The sequence below is a fragment of the Equus caballus genome, chromosome 16 (assembly GCF_041296265.1).
Source record: "Equus caballus isolate H_3958 breed thoroughbred chromosome 16, TB-T2T, whole genome shotgun sequence".
Taxonomy (NCBI): domain Eukaryota; kingdom Metazoa; phylum Chordata; class Mammalia; order Perissodactyla; family Equidae; genus Equus; species Equus caballus.
This window is the reverse complement of record NC_091699.1, coordinates 85,997,830-86,018,203: the sequence shown is the minus strand read 5'-3', so window position 1 is coordinate 86,018,203 and position 20,374 is coordinate 85,997,830. Positions and strand designations below refer to the sequence as shown.

At 42.9% G+C, this 20,374-nt stretch overlaps 1 protein-coding gene across 2 annotated transcripts in view; it reads right to left on the bottom strand.

Annotated features, from left to right (window-relative positions):
- The window catches only part of CLSTN2 (calsyntenin 2), a 552,389-nt gene that overhangs the window by 333,963 nt on the left and 198,052 nt on the right, over window positions 1-20,374 (bottom strand). For both annotated transcript variants that reach the window (XM_070238231.1, XM_023621018.2), the window contains exon 2: window positions 4,369-4,491. In XM_070238231.1, the coding sequence (XP_070094332.1) occupies window positions 4,369-4,491 (123 nt within the window). The remainder of the gene's footprint in view (window positions 1-4,368; window positions 4,492-20,374) is intronic.

The window sequence follows — 20,374 nt, the reverse complement described above, 5'->3', positions numbered from 1 at the left end:
GAACAAACTTCAAACTTACTTTTCTCCTTTCCTTAGCATCATTATCACAGATTATAATCACATCATTGTAATCAACCTAAAATGAATAAAACACTTGTGGTTTATTGATAATAATAAGATTACAATTACTCTGATTACTCTCATTGTTACCACAGCTCAGATTATCAGAACTGGGGTATCCTGGACATCTACTGGCTGCCAGAGAGTGCTTTAGGCATTTTGTGTTAGTGTCCACATAGTGACCCAGGAGTAGGTACTGCTTTACCCTCATTTTAAATATGAGGAATCTGCCCCTGGGAGGAGTTCAGTAACTCACGTGAGTGCATGCAGCTAGCCAAGGGCAGAGCCTAAATGTAAAACCACGTGGGTTTGCTCAAAGCCTTGACTGTGCACAGTCTGCATTCCCTTCTCACCATAAGACAGCATGGATACACAAGCCTTCAGCGAGGGTCCTGCCTCAGGCACCTGTGGGGCCTGGAGCACGGACAAGCACCCCGAGCAGGTCCAAAGACAAGGAGGCAGATGGATGGGCAGATGCTGTGCAGAACAAGGAGGGCAAACGGAGTTAACCACGGAGGCAAGAGCACCTTCTGCTGCAACCACATAATCGAACCAGCCAAACCACGTCCCAGGAACCTTCTGGGCAGCCTTCAGAGAGTCACCCAGCCTGAGAAGCCAGCCAATTATGCCTGATCATTCTCTGCTGCCCTGGCCTTACGAAAGACAAGTGCAGACTGGCCCAATGTAGATAAATGAGCAGTTCTATTATCTCTGAAAGGCAATCTAATTCCCTTCAAATTTAAAAGTCTCCACAGTTTCCTAACAGGCCTCAGTGGGGCTCATGTAGAAATTAATAAGTTCACAATGTGCCCAGTTTGCTTTCATTATCATTTTTTGCCATGCAGTGGACAGGATTTGCATTACTACTCAAGGATTTTTCTGTCTCTGATTCTCTAAGAAGGTCACGTCCACTGGGCTCAGACACTAGGTTGAGAATAGAGTCGGGTCTAACGGACTTGACTGGGGTCTGAGGGGGGTTTCGGTGATGGAGAGTCGGTGCCTCTACTGATCATGTGGGGCAGGGATCAAAAGACTATATCATAGGAAAAAGGAACTCAGAGCGAGTGGTGAGAAGCACCGGTCTGCTCTGGGATACTGGGAAAGTTGCTTGAACACTCTGTGCATTAGTTATCTCCTCTAAGAAATGGGCAGAGAGAAGGATCTGGAAAAGGAAACTCAAATTTATTAAACTTCCACTATATGTTGAATCATTGCAACATGCATCATAGACATTCTTTAAGTTTAATCAATACGTTATTGTATGGAGAAGCTTATATTATTTTACAGATGAAGACAGTAAGACTATTGTAAGTTATAGTATTGAATATGAGGTGTTATCACAACTTTTGAGGAAAAAAGTAGAAAAATGACTGGAAGGAAGTACACTAAAATGTTAACAGAGGCTCTCTGGGGTAAGAAAACATTTTTCATACTTTTTTGTACTTTGCTATTTTTTTCACATTTTCTATAATAAACACTCTAATTAGGAGATATACAATAAAAGCTATTTTACATCCCTGAACTTCGCATTTATATGCAAAATGCAATCATGATTTTCATTTAAATGATATTTTACATAGGAAATTTTTCTTTAAAAAACTTTTTTTAAAGAGGAAATCACAAGAGAAACAAGACAGAGCAAAAATGATATGGATGGAACCGCGTCCGAATAAGCTTAAAGCTCAGCTCATAGGCTAAATTGGAAATAAAGACCACTGGGAAGGAGTGGGAAACTGACACCCAGTACGACAGCCGTTGATAAGGGGACGAGAGCTGCAGTTGACTTTGAGAAGTGATGGAGCTGGCAGATAGGAAGTTTTCAATTTTATGAGAATGATAGGGATCCAAAATAAATCTTCAGTATTTTCCTTTTAAGATAAATGTTTTAAAATAAATGCCTGCAGTGGGGATGGATGGCTAGTGCCCGTGTCCTGTCTTAGAGCGATCATAAATAACACTGAGAAAAACAGCTTTGACCATTCTAAAAAGCACCTTTATTTTTTACTCTTAAGAGTTTGGAAGATTGTATTTTGATGCATTAAGCTAGATTTTTTTTTATGCAGCTGCAAATATCAGGAGGAGTATAGAAATTGGCTTCAGATGGAAATAACTGCTCAGGGCTTGGCTTAGAAGCAACCCTTAGATTCAAGATCTGCCTGAAAACCTGTGGGCACATCCAATGGTCAGAATACAAATTCAAGTTTAATGGCATCTGATGGATTTATGACTTAAGGAAATCCTTTGATGAATCGTCAGGTGAAATTATTAATCGTCCTTCTAGCCCTACAACCAAGGAAGGTAAGTAATCTTTTGTAAATCCAAACTTTCAAATATCAGATTTGCTTTAAGCATTTTTTCCCTCCCTTTTGCTCTGCACATTAGAGAGCTTATAACTTTACTGTAGATCAGCTTATTCAACAACGTCAGTTTCCCAGGTCACTACTGGATGAGAACAGCTTACTCAACAACGTCAGCTTCCCAGGTCACTACTGGATGAGAACAGGGCTACACTGAGGGCAGACATAAGGAATAATCAGACACATCCCTCAGCTTTTAAAGTGTTAGCCTCACTACACTGAAGCGACCTAATGGCATCCATTTACTTCCCGTGTAACGTCATTGGTTTTCTCTGTTATGCTTTAAAGAGAGCCGCACACTTGAATGGAGAGGTGAATGGGAGGAGCTGCTTGGTGAAGGACCTCCACACGGGCTGTGAGCAAAGAGGCACAGGGAAGCCAGGAGCACACGCTCAGTCTGGAGAGGGGAGCCGCGACTCAGCTGTGTATTTCCGATCTGACTTACCAAGATAAACCAGAATCCTGCATTTTTATGCTACATCTCCCAATTTCTAAATGTTGTCTCTATTTTTTTAAGCACACAATGCATGCCAAACCAAATATTTCCATGATCCGAACATTTTTGCTAGTGTTTGTTTTAAAATTGCATTTCTAGGGGGTTGTGAAGAATTGTTGATTAAGCTCAATACCGTTCAGTTATGTCCAAGAAGGGGATGAGTTGGAATATTCCCAGGCTGGCAAAGAAGCTTTGGGGAAGATAGTTCATCTTTTGTGATTTACACTTCCAAGTGGAATTTGGTTGAGCTGAGACCTCTGAGGATGGCTGGAAGATACATGGAAATGTCCCAAATCTAAACGCCATGGAAGTCACAGGTAGGTGCCCTTGGAAGTTATCATTCTACATAAAATAAAGATAAAACCTTCTTCTGAAAGTCAGAAGTATCTCCCCCATGCTCTGCAAGAACGCTTATGGGTTTATCTTCACATAACGCTGAGTTTCCCCATTTAACCCACCCCCTCGCTCCTTACTTTATAATATTCTGTAATGAAAAAAGGGCCTTCACAGAGCTTATCTCTTAGAAGTGTGAAAGAGCCAATTTTTTCTGCCCAAGTAGCTCATAATGCAGCAGACAAACTGTCAGAAAAAATAGACTTCATCATGGGGAAAACCTCAGCCTGGCACCCATCTATCATAAAGCAATCTTCTAGAAATCTTGAAAACCTTCATTAAATTTCCTGTCTTTCTCCTGACAGTTATAAAATGTTAACAATATTACTCATGATGCAGGCATCTTCAGAAATTCTTTGTTCAATCCCTCCTCCCCTTGCCATCACCCATCCCCTTAACTTTGCCAAAATCGATGGAAACATGAGACACAGCCAGATTCTTCACAACACACCCCTCCTGGGCCTTGGCCTTGCAGGAGGTTAGAGGAGGAAGCAGCAGTAGTCTTGATGACAGTGAGAAGATTCTCCAGCCACAAGCTGCAGGGGGCAAAATGTCACTGCCTCCAGATTCTTCCTCCAAAAGCCACACCCACTTTGAAGCTCAAAGGCATGGCCCCATCCTGCCCTTAGCAAATATTTCCTGGTCCTTTTTCTTCCCTTTTCTCTTACCTATCTACCAAGCTACAATTCTCCACCTGTCCACGCTATGTGGGTAGTGGGGACAGCAGGTCACACACTTTATCATCTTTCTAGAGGGAAGATTCCCCTATGGCCCTTCCTAGCCCAACTTTTCCAACTCCAGGGGCCACATCAGCAATATACCATCTCTCAGAAGAAGAAATAAGGGTCTTGCAGTGGAGGCAAAACCAAGGAAAAAAACCATAAGGAGATACAAAATCCACACCAGAAATCAGCAGAGGCATACAGCTTTAAATCACAAGCTGATCTATGAGAGGCACAGGGTGGCGACAATAGCTATAGATCCTGAACCTGGACTTCGTGGAGGTTTCCCAACAAGTGTCGAAAGTGAGCCAAGCCCAGCCATGCCAAGCCATCATCTCACCTGCAAAAGGAACTGGTGCATCTTTATCCAGGGCTACAAGTGGTGGGTCCAAAATGACTGTGTCATTGTTCTCAGTTATGACTCCATGATACGAAGTCTCGATCCATGGCTTGTGCTTGTTGACTAGAAAACAATGGAAAAAATAAAACAAAAAGATTGACTTTTAAGATGACCGGTTGAATAACTAACCCATAATAATATTATTAATATTGTACATTTGCCCAATCATAGGCTCTCATCTAACAACCACATGAAGGACACAGAGCGTGTTAGTCTCATTTTATACCCAAGGAAGCTTCAGAGAAGTGAGGTTCAGGGAGAGGTTCAACAATTCACAAGAGGCACACAAAGATTAAGGGCAGCACAGAGATTCACATACAGTTTTTGCCTTTAAGACCATGGATCTTTCGCCTAACCAAAATCCCATTATTTCTATTTCTGGATGCCTGGTGTAGATAGATTTTGTTAAAAATTGATTAAAAGCTTTAATTCTCAAATGCTACTATCTATTAATAGATGTTTCAGAATTAAAGTCCATTATCGATCAACAAACTAGCAGATTATGGCTGTGTGCTGGGATTTCTGACCTTGACCTAATCCAATTCATCATTAGAGCTGTTACTGCATTTTATATGCATAAATATACAAGTACCAACATATGTGTAAAGATGCAACAGATACTTGAATATTTTCTGATCATTTAAGACTGTGTCTATCTCAATGCTCTAAATGATCTAGCAATTTAAGTTGCTCTTCAATAATTCGACCAGCTGAATGATATATTATCTAATGAAAGATTAATGCACTTAGAATACATATCAAATATATGTTACTGGTTGAATTGTGTTCTGAAAAAATGATAGGCTGGAGACCTAATCTTCAGTACCTTGGAATGTGGTCTTCACGGAGGTAATCAAGCTAAAACGCCGTCATTGGGGAGGGCCCTAATGCAAAATGACCGGTGGCCTTATCAAAAGGGGAAATTTGGACACAGAGACACGTGCACAGAGGGAGAATGCCATCTGAAGGCTGGAGTTGTGCTGCCAGAAGCCAAGGAAGTACGGAAAGCTATGAGAGACGCCTGGGACAGGTTCCTCCCTTACACTCTCAGAGCAAGCATGAGCCTGCCAACAACTCGATTTTGGACTTCTGGCCTCTAGAACTGTGAGACAATAAATTTCTGTCGTTCTAAGCCACACAGTTTGTGGTACTTTGTTAAGGCAGTCCTAACAAACGAATTCAGGATTCTTATAGTCCACAGGTACTAATGAAGGGTGAGGAATTTAAATAAGACTGTGCTAGGATTGATGCAACATTCCTACGTGAGAATTTTCTCTGGTGAATATCCCACTTCTGCCAGTTCCATCTCCTTGATTCGGCTCCGGCCCAGCTGTTTCCTATCTGGATGGCTGCAGTGGCCTCCTGACTGGTCTTCCAGTAAGAAGTCCTGTCCCACTCCAATTCCTCCTCCACACTGGCAGCAAGAATAATCTTTCTAAAATATTAGTCTGATCTCCTTGGTTTGCCTTTTGTTTGCCCACATACACTCCAGAAGTCTGGGTGCAGAGTAGGTGCTTTAGAAACAAAATCACGGGTTAGAGGGAGCCCTGGACTCATCAAGGGGTCCTGATGCCAGTCCTCACCCCTGCTTCACAGTTTAAAAGGTGTCGCCATGTACGTAATGCTGCCCACAGCAACCTGAGAGGTAGGGCGATCCTCAGAAAAATGATGCAGACACCACTTTCACAAGGTGCGATTTTCCCAAGACGGCCACAGGGCTACTAACTAACAACTGGGGAAGCCAAAAACTCTCTCATACTTCGTGGCATGTAAAAAGCACACACACATGCATGTACACATTCACATGATAATATATATGTAATATACACTATAATAGATAACACATTATAATGTATCTAAACATATTATATTACATATTTTTCAAGAGCCATGGCAAAGCAAGAGCTTATAGAACTGCGAACAACTCTGTTGTGGTGGCTCCTGTCCCCTTTGCACCCCATCATGCTTCAAAAGGTCAGTTAGGAGTTGCTCCAGAATTGGTAGTAGCCTCAACCCGGGCCACCACTCTGCTCCTTCTCACCCATTCTACAGCAACCGTGAACTGACCGAGAGGTGGTTTAGTGGGGCAAGGACATAGCCTTGCTGGTCTCAGGTCTTGGGCCCTGAGACCCATCTCTGCTGGTTGAGTCATGCACAGGGCAGAGAGCAGCTCTGCCTACTGCAGCTCTGGAGGGGGCGGCAGGCTCATCCATGCTCACGTGTTGGCTTCATTATGGACCCTGGAAGAATAACAGCCACCTTGGGCTGTCCACACACTCCTTTGCTCTTTCATTAGCCATCAACACAAATGCAGTGTAAATAATTCGCAGCTGTTGGGAGAAACAATTAATGCTTTTTTTTCTCTTTAATGAAACCTAGGGGCCTATTCATTAGAAATGTGTACAGAGGATACACCTGGAGCTCACCTCGTGTTTCAAACTCATTGGGCCACTTGGCTCGATGGCAGACAATGGAATCTAAGTCACAGTTTCTGGGTCTCAGGCCTGGCTTAGCCATTTCAGGGCTAGTCCTATGCAAGTCATTGGCCACTCAGAGTTTTAACTCCCTCAACTGTAAAATGGGGAAGAGGACACCACTCACAGGGTTGTCATGTCATTCAGATGTCCTAGGCTGGACACACAGCCCCTGACCTTTCATTACTTAGACTCACCACCTTTCTCTCTGGGCAGTGACAGTATTGGCAGGAGAAGTGATTTATAGACCTGAAAGTCGAGGTTTTCCCTCATTAGTGGGGATGGGTTTATTCCCTTCTACCCGCAGGCCTGCCTCCCTTTCCTTCCCTCTATCATTGCCATAGTTAGTTGAGCACCTATCACGTATTAGCATTTGACATATTCATTAATCCTCACAACAACCCCATTAGATAAGACTTTATATCTCATTTTGCAGGTGAGAAACATGCTCAGGAGGTTTAAATGTTCCCTTTTTGGAAAATAAGAATGTTAACATCCCTAAAATTTCCTCATTTCTCTCCCACTTTCTGACTTCCTTCAGATCTATCTCAACTTTTGCTTTGTCAAGGTTGATAAACATTCGCATTTTGATGTGTAACCAAAATTAAATCTTCTTTGCTTTGTCTGTAGATCAAATCCTCAGAGTTAAACTAATAACTTAAATTTATATTATTTTGACTATGAGGATATGGTTCATGGCTGAGCCAATTATTGTACAAGAGTTATTTTTCTTCTTAGTTGTCCAATAGTCATTCCAAGGACAACAAGCCTTGTATCCAGACCAACTTGACTCTTGATTCTTTCGCTCCATCAAATGGCAGAATTACACTCCATTTTAACTTGCATCATATTTGAAACTAGACTCCTTTGTATATTTTTTGTTTTCTGAACCCAATGATTGTCTTTTTATTTCTATTGAGTTATGAAATGCAGGAATTCTTTCCCAACCTCAACTATATTATAGATTTTCAATCATTCCATCTATTACTCATTCCTTATTTGTAAAATAGAGATACCTACTTCATAGGAATGTTGTGAAAATTGCGTGAGATCATTTAGGCCAGTCTAGTATACCCACGACATGAATAGGCATTCAGATACTCTGAAGTTCCCCTAGCTCCTCTTATGCTTCTAAGTGGCTGAACTGTGGCCTTGCACACTCACAGGTATTTAGCCCGGCTCAATAAACAAATATTTATGGAGTACACAAAATGTGCAAAAATAGGTTTAAGCATTGGGGATGAAATGGGGGGAGGGAAGTTCCTGAAATAAGCATTTGACAAAATTCAACATCCATTCATAATTAAAACTATCAGCAAATGCGGAATAGAAGAGAACTTCCTCAGTATGATCAAAAACTTTTATAAAAAGTTATAGCCAACATGACACTTAATAGTTAAAGAGTGAATGCTTTCCCCTCAAGAGCAGGAAGAATACAAGGATGTCCACTCTTACTGATATTGTACTATTCACATTGTACGGAGGTTATTACCTGTGCAATAAGGCAAGAAAAAAATTAGATGGGAAATTAAAAAGTAAAATTGTCTTTATTCACAGGGAACATGATCATCAATGAAGCAAATCTATGGAAGCTACTAAAATTCTACTAGAACTAATAAGTGAGTTTAGGAAGGCCACAGTATAGAAAGTTGATATATAAATATCAATTATATTTTTATGTACTTTTATATTTTTATGTACTAATACACAATTGGAAATTTAATTAAAAAATACTAATATGATAGCATCAAAAAACATGAAACACTTAGAAATAACTTTCACAAAATACATACAAGATCTGTAGACCAAAAACTAAGACATTGCTGAGAGAATTTGAAGAAGAGGTCTTAACGGAGAGACAGACAGCACTCATGATTTGGTAGGCTCAATATAGTTAAGATGTAAATTTTCCCTTAATTGATCTATAGAATCAATCAAATCAAAATCAAAATAATAGCAGAATTTTGTAATGGATAAACTAATTCTAAAGTATATATGGAAATGAAAAAGACCTGATATAGCCAAAAGAGTTTTGAAAAAGAAGAGAAAAGTTGGAGGACTTATACTACCTGATTTTAAGATTTATTGTAAAGCTAGCTTAATCAAGATAGAGTGGTATTGACATAAAGATAGACATATAGATCAATAGAAAGGATAAAGAGTGCAGAAACAGACACATATACTTAAGGTGAATTAATTTCTGACAAAACTTCCAAGATAATTCAATGCAGGGAAAGGATGGTCTTTTCGTTAAATGCTGCTGGAAAAATTGGATATCCAAATCCAAACAAACAAACAAACAAAAAAGAATTTCAGTCATACTGCACACCATGCACAGAATATTATCTCTAAATGGATCATGGACCTAAAGGCAGGAGTTAAAATTATAAATGGTTTAAAAGAAAGCATGGAATAAAAACTTAGTGTCCTTCAGTTAGACAAAGATTTATTAGAAGTGACAAAAAGAGCATGAACCAAAGACAAAATTGATACATCAAATTTTATAAAAAATATAAACTTCTATTCTTTGAAAAACACTTTTAAGAAAGTTTGTTTTTTTAAGCCACAGACTGGGAGTAACTATTTGCCAAACAAATCTCATAAAGGACTCGTATCCAAAATATATAAAGAACTCCTGTAACTCAATAATAAGACAAATAATCTGCAAAAAAGGGGCAAAAATTTGAACAGATCTGTCACCAAAATAAATGTATGGACAGCAAATAAGAACATGAAAAGATGCTCAACATTAACAGTCATCAGGGATGCGTAAATTACAGCCACAATGGTGTGTCACCACACCATGACTAGATGGTTAAACTGAGGCCGTCCATGCCAAGTTCTGACGACGTGAAGCAACTGAAACTCTCATACATCGCTGGAAAGGATGTAAAATAACGTAGTCGCTTTGGAAAATACTTTAGCTATTTCTTATAAAATGACTCAGCAATTCCATTCCTAGGATCTACCCAAGAGAAAGGAAAACATAAATTACACAAAAAGCCCTGTATGTAAATATTCATAGGATTTTTACCCAGAACAGTGCCATCAACTAGCGAAAGGATAAACAAATTTTGCAGCATATCCATATGATGGGCACCTACTCAGCAATAAAAAGAAATCAGCTACTGATCCATACAACAAAACAGATGACGCTCCAAAGCATTTCACTGGTGAAATGAAGTGAAAGAAGTCAGACACGAAAGACTACAGGCCGCTTGATGCCATTCATGTGACATTCTAGAAAATGTCAAAGTATAAGGATGGACAACGAATCAGTGGTTGCTAAGGTCTGGAGGTGGGATGGAGTTTGCTTGCAAAGGGGCACAAGGGAGCTTTCCAGGATGATGGAATTCTTCTGTCTCTCAGGTGTGGTGGTGGTTACACTTCTGCGTGCTTTTGTCAAAAGTTATCAAACCGCACATTTTAAAAGGGTGGATTTTTTACATGTGAATTATACCTCAATGCAATATGGGGCAAAAATAAAGTCCTTACCCTCAAGGGACTCTCAGGCCAGAGAGGGATCCATGATAACCTGGATGGTAAGAGGGAGGGGAGAAGAGGACAGCAGAGTGCTATGGAGAAAAAAAGGAGAAGCACTAACCCAGCCACGGTAATCCAGAATTACTTCCTGGAGAGAGTAGATTCTAGGTCATGAGCAGTAGGAGTTAAGCAGGGATAAAGGATGTTGAGAGAGGGTCTCAGGCAGAGGAAGATGAACAGGCAAAGGCCTGATGGTAGAAGCACCTGGTACCCCACGAGGGACATGTGAATAGTCAGGTTTGGCTGGAAAACAAAGTTCGAGGGGCAAGGCAGCCACAGGCTGGACTGATGGATAGCATCTACCTCACCCAGGGCTTATTGGCATGTGCAGAATCATCCAGGAGGACTTCCAAACCCTGGCTTCACGAGACACTAGAGAACCATCCACTTCCTTCCCAGAAAGAAGCAGTAGGTATTGATGCTTGTGGCTTGGCTATGATTTCTTATTAATCTGTCCCCTCCTCTGACAAATGTTTGGCCTTTTTGTCCCAATAGACTGAGGCCAGTCAGCTCATGCTTTGCCTCACTTGGATGTAACTTGAGAAGAACGGACAAGATAACATCCCCGTTTGCCACATGAGTCTTTTCGGGGCTGCGCTCTGTCGTATCGTACCCCCTTAGGACTGCTTCTTGCCTGTCTTGTCTCTTGCCATGTTTCAGTGTCTGGAAAATGCCTATGTCTTTTCACTCGTCCAGAAGAAACATCAGTGTGACATTTCTGCTCCATTTACAGAGAAATCAGGTCTTGCCACCCAATGCGCCTTCAACTAGAGCACACACGCGTTTTCAGAATTCCTTGGCTCTCTTCTCTTTGCTCCCACCCGTGAAAAAGTGCCTTAATGCTTGATCTGAGCCGTGGGGCCAAGTGGCTGATGATGTACCCTTTGAATCTTTCTACTTTCATCCTAAAGTTGACCCTCTGGCCATTGCTAGCTCCTCAATCCCCAGAACTCCAATACTTCTCTGGGAAAAATGAACTGTGAATAAAAAACATGCCATACTGATTGCAAAAAGCTCTAGTAAGGTCAACTATACCCTGGCAAATAGATCTTCTAGTGGTCAGCCTGGTGTTTTGCCTGTCACGCCCAACTTCCCCTTCTGACCTGATCCCCTGGGAGAGCTGCCTAGACCAGGGTGGGCATCTGACCACGGGGAAACTGATGGGTGGAGTAGGCTAGTCCAATTGATTGGATCTTGAAACTTTCATTCAAGAGGCCCAGAAACTACCGTTTATTTGACAATGGGCACTTGAAAGTTCATAAGGAGCTGGGGCTGGTGTTTCATGCAAAGACCACTCAAAGTTTAGGGGGAGCTGAGAAACCATTAAAATCAGAGAAAGCCAATCTGCCAAGAGGCAGCGGAAACAGGAATTGACAAGCAGAGGGCAGAGCAGCAGCTCAAGCAGCTGCAGGAGATACAGAGGCTGGCCCCTACTCATGTTTTCCAGTCCGGGCCCTGCTCACCCTTCATGGGCTCATCAGCCTGCCGCGGGGTGTCTGAGGTTGCCAAGTGAAGCCTCTCAGTAGCTCTTCCCCGACCACCATTTTTTTTTAACTTGTACTAGTTTGAGTGGGCGTCTGTTCCTGCCATAAAATGACTCCTAACTACATAATCATAAGACATTTTTAAAAGCATTTTTATCCCCCGCCTCAGAGTGAGGGTGGGATAGGATCCTGTCCAGGTGAGAGGCAAGCCTGCCGCAAGGCGAATCTCACCCCGCATTTCCCTGCCCAGGATGCCTCAGCAGCTCTCCTGTCCACCACAACATTAGGTGGAGCCACCCAAGAGCCCAGCCCCCTCAATTACCCATGACTTTCCCCTCATGGTGCCGTCTACCCCTCTCCTCACACTCCTTTCTCGTGACTCCTGCCTGTACATCCTTCCAGATGCAGCTCCAGCCCCACCTCCTCCAGGTGTCCTCCTCTGTACCCCCACATCACCCTGTACTGCCTGCTGTCATGCCACAGGTCCATGGCATTGCCATTAGCTATTTCCCCGTCCCTCTTTCCCGCAGAACTGTGAGCCCTCTTGAGGGAGTGGTAGCATCCTAGTCATGATGTCCACAGGTCCTAACACAGTACCCAGCACACTGATAAATGAGGTGAGCACGCCTTTGCCCTGCTGGCACCTCCAGTGTCTGAAGCAATTAGCAGCGCTTTGATTCCAATGAGCAGAAATTCCTACATCACCCAGACAGCAAGAGGTGTGCCTCTGAAATCATAGGGTAACATTTGCCATCACTTAATTAGAGGCAATGTACATCTCTTGCTAGAGGTACCAATTAAAGAGTTTTAAATACAAATCCCATGTGTGTGACTCACACATGCAAAGATTCACAGAAGATGAGGATTACATTTCACTGTTTTAATTGAGTTGAAAAAGCATTTGAGGACAAGACAACTGAGCCATTAATCCTTAACTGCTTGATAGGTGCTTTCAGTGAGGGTGGAACATTGCTTGCCTTCCCTTCCTCTCTTCTTTCCTTCTATTCCATCTATCCATCCATTTATCCACCAGTCTTATGTTTTTCTTTCCTTCTATCTGTCATTTTCTATCCATAAATACTCAGTTATTTGGAATGCGGGTATTCTCAGTCATTAATTACATTTCTCCAGTTTAAGGATGAACTATATGCATTATCCCACGGGGTACTGGCATGTGCGCCAGGAGCAAGGCTGGGAAGAATTTTGCCCTGGGAGCTGTGTAATCTTACAAGAGCGAGCTTTTCAGTTGTTTCTATGCGAGCCATCTGGATATAGCCAATTGCCCAAAGCCTGTCCTAAGACAGACCCTGAGGCTGGGTGCAAGGGGTACTGGGCTTAATGTCCTAGTTCTGACACTATGGAACCAACTGGATACCTTAGCCAAATCTTTCAATCTTCCCAGTCCTCCACGCTCCTTCACAAAATGGAGGTAATACCAGGGCTGTTGGGAGGAAGATAAGATGAGACCCTGAGTCAGAGCTGATTCAGTGGTGACTAGCATCTTATACATCCCCAGGAAAGCCTCTCGGATTCTGAACCTCAACTCCCAAAGGCTGGGATCAGGACCCCTGTGGGACTTAGTGTGCCCAGATCGACGATACCCAAGTCACCCAACAAACCTGTTGGTGGGCTGAGGACCAAACAGAGCACTGGGTTTACCTCCCACGAGCCAGGAAGATGAGATTCGATCTGTGAAGCAGATCGGGAGCCATTCAGGAAAAGATCGTTTAGAATAGGAAGTGGGGAGAAAGACTGTGAGGATTTAATGTTCCCATTCAGTTGCTAGAGCCAGCTCATCTTGCCACACAAACTGTCTTACCTACTGAACAACACGATTGGACCGAAGTGTGCACTAGATTATTACATCTATAATTACCCAAGATTGCCGTCACTTCAATATCTCATACTTCACTGCATTTTAAACATCCTTAACCCCTAAAACCAGCCCTCAACTTGCTTTCCAACGTATGCTGCTAAACGTAATTGTCTAAAACTCTCTCTGTAATTGCCATTGTTCAACCATCACCACCCCATAGCTAACCAGGAGCTGCCACCATCCTGTCTCTCAGGAGGGTTCACTATGTGCCAGGCTCTCCACTCAGGATCTCACTAAATCCTCACAACCACCCTGCGAGACGGCAGCGCCAGCTCCATTTCACGGACAAAATTATAGAGGCTCAGGGAGCTTACGGAAATCACACAAGGTCACGGTCCCTAAAGGAAGAACTGGGATTCCCGCCCCGCTTTGGTCATTCCTCCCCTTGACCAGAGGTCAAGGGAACAACGCACATTTGTTTCCATCTCCTGTGGGTGGAGCCCTGAATCTTAAGAGGCACAAGGGGACAAAACAGCTGAGAGTGAATCCAGTTGGAGAACAGTCAGGGTTCTCCAGACAAACAGAACCAAGAGGAGATGGAGAGTAGACATGGAGATAGAGAGAGACACAGACATAGACATAGATACATGTGTGGGTTTATATATATGTATATATAAAGGAATTGGCTCATACGACTGTGGGGCTGGCAAGTCTGAAGTCTGTAGGGGAGGCCTGCAGGCTGGAAGCTCAGGCAGGAGTTGATGCTGCTGTCTTCAGGCAGAATTTCTTCTTTTCTGGGAAAACTCAGTTTTTGCTCTTAAACCCTTCACCTGATTGGCTGAGGCCCACCCACATTATTGAAGGTAACTTCCTTAACTTAAAATCAAGTGATTGTAGATGTTAACCACATCTCCAAGATATCTTTGCAGCAACACCCAGTTTAGTGTTTCATTCAGTAACTAGGTTCTATAACCTAGCCAAATTGACACATAAAACTAACCATCACACATTAAAAAGAATCTGTTTAAATGCTATATTCAAAATGAGTAAGAAGATTTGATGCAACAGTGCAAATTCCGTTTAACCTCATATGGAAACACCATATTTTTGTTTCTTTACTGACAAACTAATAAATAAAACCTATGTGGCTTATGCTATCAACTTTGTTCTAGAGGGCAGCAAATGTGTGATACGTTTTTATTGCAAATTCCATTTCATGCCTTAGATCCCAAGATGTTCAGAAGGACAAATGGCAGTTCTCTGGTTTACAGTATATTCACTGCAAAATGCTCACCTGCTTCTCCATGCTTCAGAAAGAAAGCACTGGCAGGCCAATTGCACTTATTTATGTGGACTGTTACCTGCACTTCTCCAGCTCTGGCTCCTTCCTGGGAAGTCGTGGAATATTAGAGATAGAGGATAGGCAATAAAAAAGGCTCCTCTCCACCACCAGCAAACCAAATCCTCCAGGTGCCCCTCACGATGAGCCTGAGTGTCAGGGTCGTCCATTTGCACTCCAATGGCTGCTTTCCCTCCTGCCCAACTCAGCTCAGCTCAGCTCAGCTCAGGCACCACTAACTTGGGAAGCATCCTCTGAGCCTCCTCCATCCCGCCGCTCCTAAAGACACACCCAGACTGAACTGGATCTCCCCCCTCATCCTCCCAGCGCGCCCTGCCTGTCTCTAGCACAATGAGGACTACCTGGGGCTGTAAACATCCTTTTGTGTCTTTCCTCTACCAGAATGTGGGGAAAGATGCTGAGTCTTTCACATCTGGACCTCCAACCCTAGCACAACAGTTCTCCAAGTATGGCCCAGGAACTCTTGGGGGTCCCTGAGACCCTCTCAGGGTTCACAAGGTCAAAACCATTTTCATAAAAGTACTAACATAGTATTTGCTTTCTTTGCTCTCGTTCTCTCTGGAGGAGTTTTCCAGAGGCAACATATCATGATACCCAAACACAGTGAACGCAGAAGCAGCTATGAGAAACCAGCTGTTTTCCATTAAGCAGACATTTGCAAACAAGTAAAATAATGGCACTCTCCTTGTTATTTTTTTATTTTGGATAATAAAGTTATGTTTAATAAAAAGTACGTCATTTTTGTCAATATGCAATGAGTTTATTATTTTAACTGAATTAACAAATATATATATATTTAAAATTTTATCAGCTTTAATTACTAATATCATAAATAGCAATAGGTATAATCCACAAAAACAAAAGATCTTTGGGGTTGTTGATGATATTTAAGAGTGTTAAAGCATGCTGAGACCAAAAAGTTTGCTATATGACCTCGCAAAGGACTTAAAACATCATACGTACTACTCACGTGGGAAGAAAGAGAGAGAGTGTGAGTGAGGAACAGAAGACAGAGAGAACAAAGAGGGGAGGGGGGAAGAAGAGAGATCTAGAGTCGTCAAGGCGAGACTCGCACAACCAATTCTTAGATTCAACTCAGTTGGGCGAAAGTCAGTCAATGCAAAGACAAGATCAGTCCTTTCTCTAGTGCGGGTTGTGAAAGCAAAGCAACCGGGTGACTGACCGGCTTGCACACCAATTGGTGCAATATTGTGTAGGTAACAGAGCCTCTGATTCTTTTGGAAAAGGAAGAGGAGCATCTTCTCTTGCTGCATGAACTTGAGTGCATACTGTCAAGAGAACTGTCTGAAACCATAGTCTTTCTATCTCTTGCAACCTGGTTGGAGAAACTACCATAAAAAAAAACAAACTTCATAAATCATTCCTGCAAAAGGCACCAAAGGTTAAAAGCATCGTGATGAATTTCTGAAATAAATCTGGACTCTGAATTTTCAGAGTGTTTGGGAGGCAACCACTGTGTCTCAAAAGAGAAATCATGATCTTAGCAATTTTAAAGGGTAACATCACTGTTAAAGGTGTCAATTTCTCCTAGAGGTAAATAGAACAGGTATTTTCCCATTGGGAGAGTCTCTCAATGCTTAAGGCATCCTTCCCAAGGAGATGTGTGAGATCCTCGATTTCACCATACTAAGTGTGGGGCGTGGCATGTGGTAAGCACTCAACAAATGTGTATTAAAAGATCAACGAATGAATAAGCTCTCACTGCTTGTGTCAATTTAGGCAAAGACTCATGTACGGTAATTCCTTCCCAAATATAAATTCTCTGAACCAAGACTTCTGGTTTGGATATACTTACTTCTGAATAACTGTTGATTGATCAAGAGAATTTTGATTTCTACATACACCAACACTACTTCTAAGGATAAATGAACAAGGAACAAACAAGGAAAAGGAAAACAAAGAGGATGGATGGACAGAGTCCACAAAGGAGACTGGCAGAAGGTAAACACTGGCCCAGAACAGTACAGCATGTAATGAGAAGAATTCCATGGAATTCTATGGAATTGAGAAGGTTCTAGCAGGAAAAGTAACTCCTGACTCATGATATCAAATTATCACAGGACATTTGGATGGGGAACAAGACATGCATATTATCTGCAACAAGGCACACAAATGTACTTGCAATTAATGGATTTAGGGTTGGGAGAGTCTAAAAGATCCTTATGAACACAGAATGATAAATGGAATTAATTGTGCAGAGCTCTTTGTACCAAATTTAAGATGAGTATCATGTCATTATTAGAACATTATTTGGTGTGCTGCGTATTAGTGAAAATGGAGATAATTACAAAAACAGTTATATGTTAATCCTCAACATCATTTTCTCATGTCTTTCTTTTTAATGAGGATTGAACTTCTCAACAGTGATGCCTCCTTCTATTGGATATTTTTCCAGAAACTCACTCTACTTCACAAAGGACATGGGCAAGACTTCTGCTGCTACCCAGCTGATATCTGATAGGGTTAAGAGAGCCCTGGTCCTTTCTGATGTTAGTAGGATGTGTTCATCCAGGTCCTCCAAGAAAGAGATACCAAGACAGGATTAAACATGCAGGGATTTTATAGGGGAAAACGCTTGAAGGAAAATAGGGAAAGAGCCAGAAAATGCTAGGAAAGAGATTAGACCTTGATGCAAGCGTAACTCCAGTGCAGGAGAGAGGAAGAGAACGTTGGGTGACAGTGTCTTATACTGTCACACAGTCTACGTGGAACTCTATAAAGCTGATGCCCTTGGGGCCTCCTCAAGCCAAAGTCAGCAGTCAGAGGAATCCCAGGTCTCCTGGGAGCGGGTCTGCCTTCATACCCCACACTCAGTCATTGGCTGGGAAGAACCCCTGGAAGGCACAGCCTCAGAGCCAAGATAATTCAGCGCCTGGCAGCTGGGGCCTTCATTACCCTCCCTGTAGTGGGAGGTAGGCGAGATGCTTTCTCATGGCTGCCACACAGGGTGCCTGGTCATGATCTCGGCCCTCTCAAAGTTAACTTTTTTAAAAAAACAAAATGCCAAAAACCATTCATTCATTCAATAAATACTTATTGAGAACCTATGGTATGAAGGCCTGGTTCTAGGCATGAATGATGAAATTGAGAAGAAGCGTATTCCTAGAAACATCTGGGGGTAGGGGAGTGGACACAGAGTAGACTGTAATTGCGACACCTTGGAACAAGTAGGCCAAATCTGTCCTCCTCTCATACCGATGGCAAGTATGGGTAATCAATTCCACTGAGCCTGGGCACGACCTCAGACTCTTTGTCAACACCACGTTTCTGGCCGCCTCTACCAATCCACAAGAGGCAGCATTTAAGATGAAACGCATTTGCCATCCCTGTCCTAGAAGTGGTGGACAATGGGGTGGGGGAGCTATGGAATGCAAGGAATATTATACACCCGACTGAGGTATCTCTCCTGAGAATGCAGGGTAAGAAGATAAGTAAGATTGACCCCAGGAGGGTTGGGAACAAACCTGTTTTAAGGAAAAAAATGAGAGAGAGAGAGAAAGAATGAATAAGAATATAAAATCAGCTTCTTATTCTTATATCTTGGGCCTAAGAAACTTGGAAATGGTTTTTGAGACAGATCATAATCACAGTGCAGCAAACCTGCATTACTCTGTCCTGGAATTCTGGGATCCCTTGACTGTGGGGATCACTGATGACGGGCACTCAGCAAGTGTGTAATGAACAGGACTGATGAGTGCACAGTGGCCATTTGGCTCTCATCCTCTAGGATTTCCCAATGCACCCAGCACACAGAATCCCTAGGCACGCTCAGGTTGCCCTGCACCCAGCCCCTGGCTTCGTGAGAAAGGGAGGACAAGGACGTTCAGCTTCTGAACGTGAGTTACCTGCTCTTCTCTTAAAGATGAGTCCCTGACCAGGCATAATTTATCATTCCTATTCAGGACCCTCACCTCTGGCTCCACTTGGGAACAGGAGGCAACTTTTCATTTCCTGCTCCTCACCTGGTGGCACCATCTCAGAAAATGGCACCCTCACTGCTGCTCAAGCAAAAACCCAGGAGACGTCTTGATTCCTGCCTTTCCCTAACCAATGGTCCCTCCATATCCACACATAATCCCTCAGCAGGTTCTGCCATTTCTGCACCAACGTAATAGAATGTGGAACTTCTCTTCCTCCCACCTGCCAACATCCCCTTCCCAACCAATACCATCTCTTGCCTGAAACTCTGCAAGAACTCTCTACTTTCCCTCAATGTTTTCACTCTTACCCATAAATCCCTTTTCCACAGAGCTTCTAGAGTGATGGTTTCAAAGGCTATGGCTGTTTCTGCTCAAACCCTCCCACAGCTGCCCATCACACTTAGAATAAAGTTCAAACTTCTTTCCATGGTGTATAAGACCCACTCCCGACCCATCTCCCACCACTTTTCCTCAATGGTGGCTATGCCCCAGCCACACTGGTTTCCTTTTTATTCCTAAAATTTACTGAGCTCAGTCCTACCCCGGGGTATTTGCACATGCTGTTCCCTCTGCCTGGAATGCTTTCCCCTCATCGCATGACTAGCTCCCTCTCATCATTCGGCTCAGATCTCAAAGAACCCCTTCCTGAAGATCTCTTCTGGAATATCTTCTCCCTGCCCCCATCATTCATCCTATCACACCTTTTTTCGTTTCATCACAACAATTGCACCTGAAATTACCTTTGTAATTTCAAATTGACTTTTTTTTTAAAGATTTTTTTCCTTTTTCTCCCAAAGCCCCCCAGTACATAGTTGTGCATTTTTTAGTTGCAGGTCCTTCTAGTTGTGGCATGTGGGATGCCGCCTCAGCATGGCCTAATGAGCGGTGCCATGTCCGTGCCCAGGATTCAAACTGGCGAAACCCTGGGCCGCCAAAGCAGAGCACACGAGCTTAACCACTCCGCCACAGGGCCGGCCCCATCAAATCAACCTTTTTTATTGTCTATCACACCCTCTGGAAGGAAAGCCCTGAGTCCTTATCTGTTTTGCCCATCACTGTTTCTCCAGAGCTTAGACAGTGCCTGGCCCACAGTAGATACCAATAAATACACGGCGAGTAAGTGGATGAACCAGCACCCATCACAGCTGTCAGCGAGGTCAGAAAAGTGTCTGACACCAGATCCTTCTGGAGAGCCCTCTCCCTGCTCAGTTCAGCTTCCTCTGTTCCACCCTCTCCATGGTCCCCACGGCTCCAGGGTGGCTCATGCTCAGACACTCTCCATTTCAAGGCTCTCACTTTTGTCCAAAGAGAATCTGAGAACTCCAAAG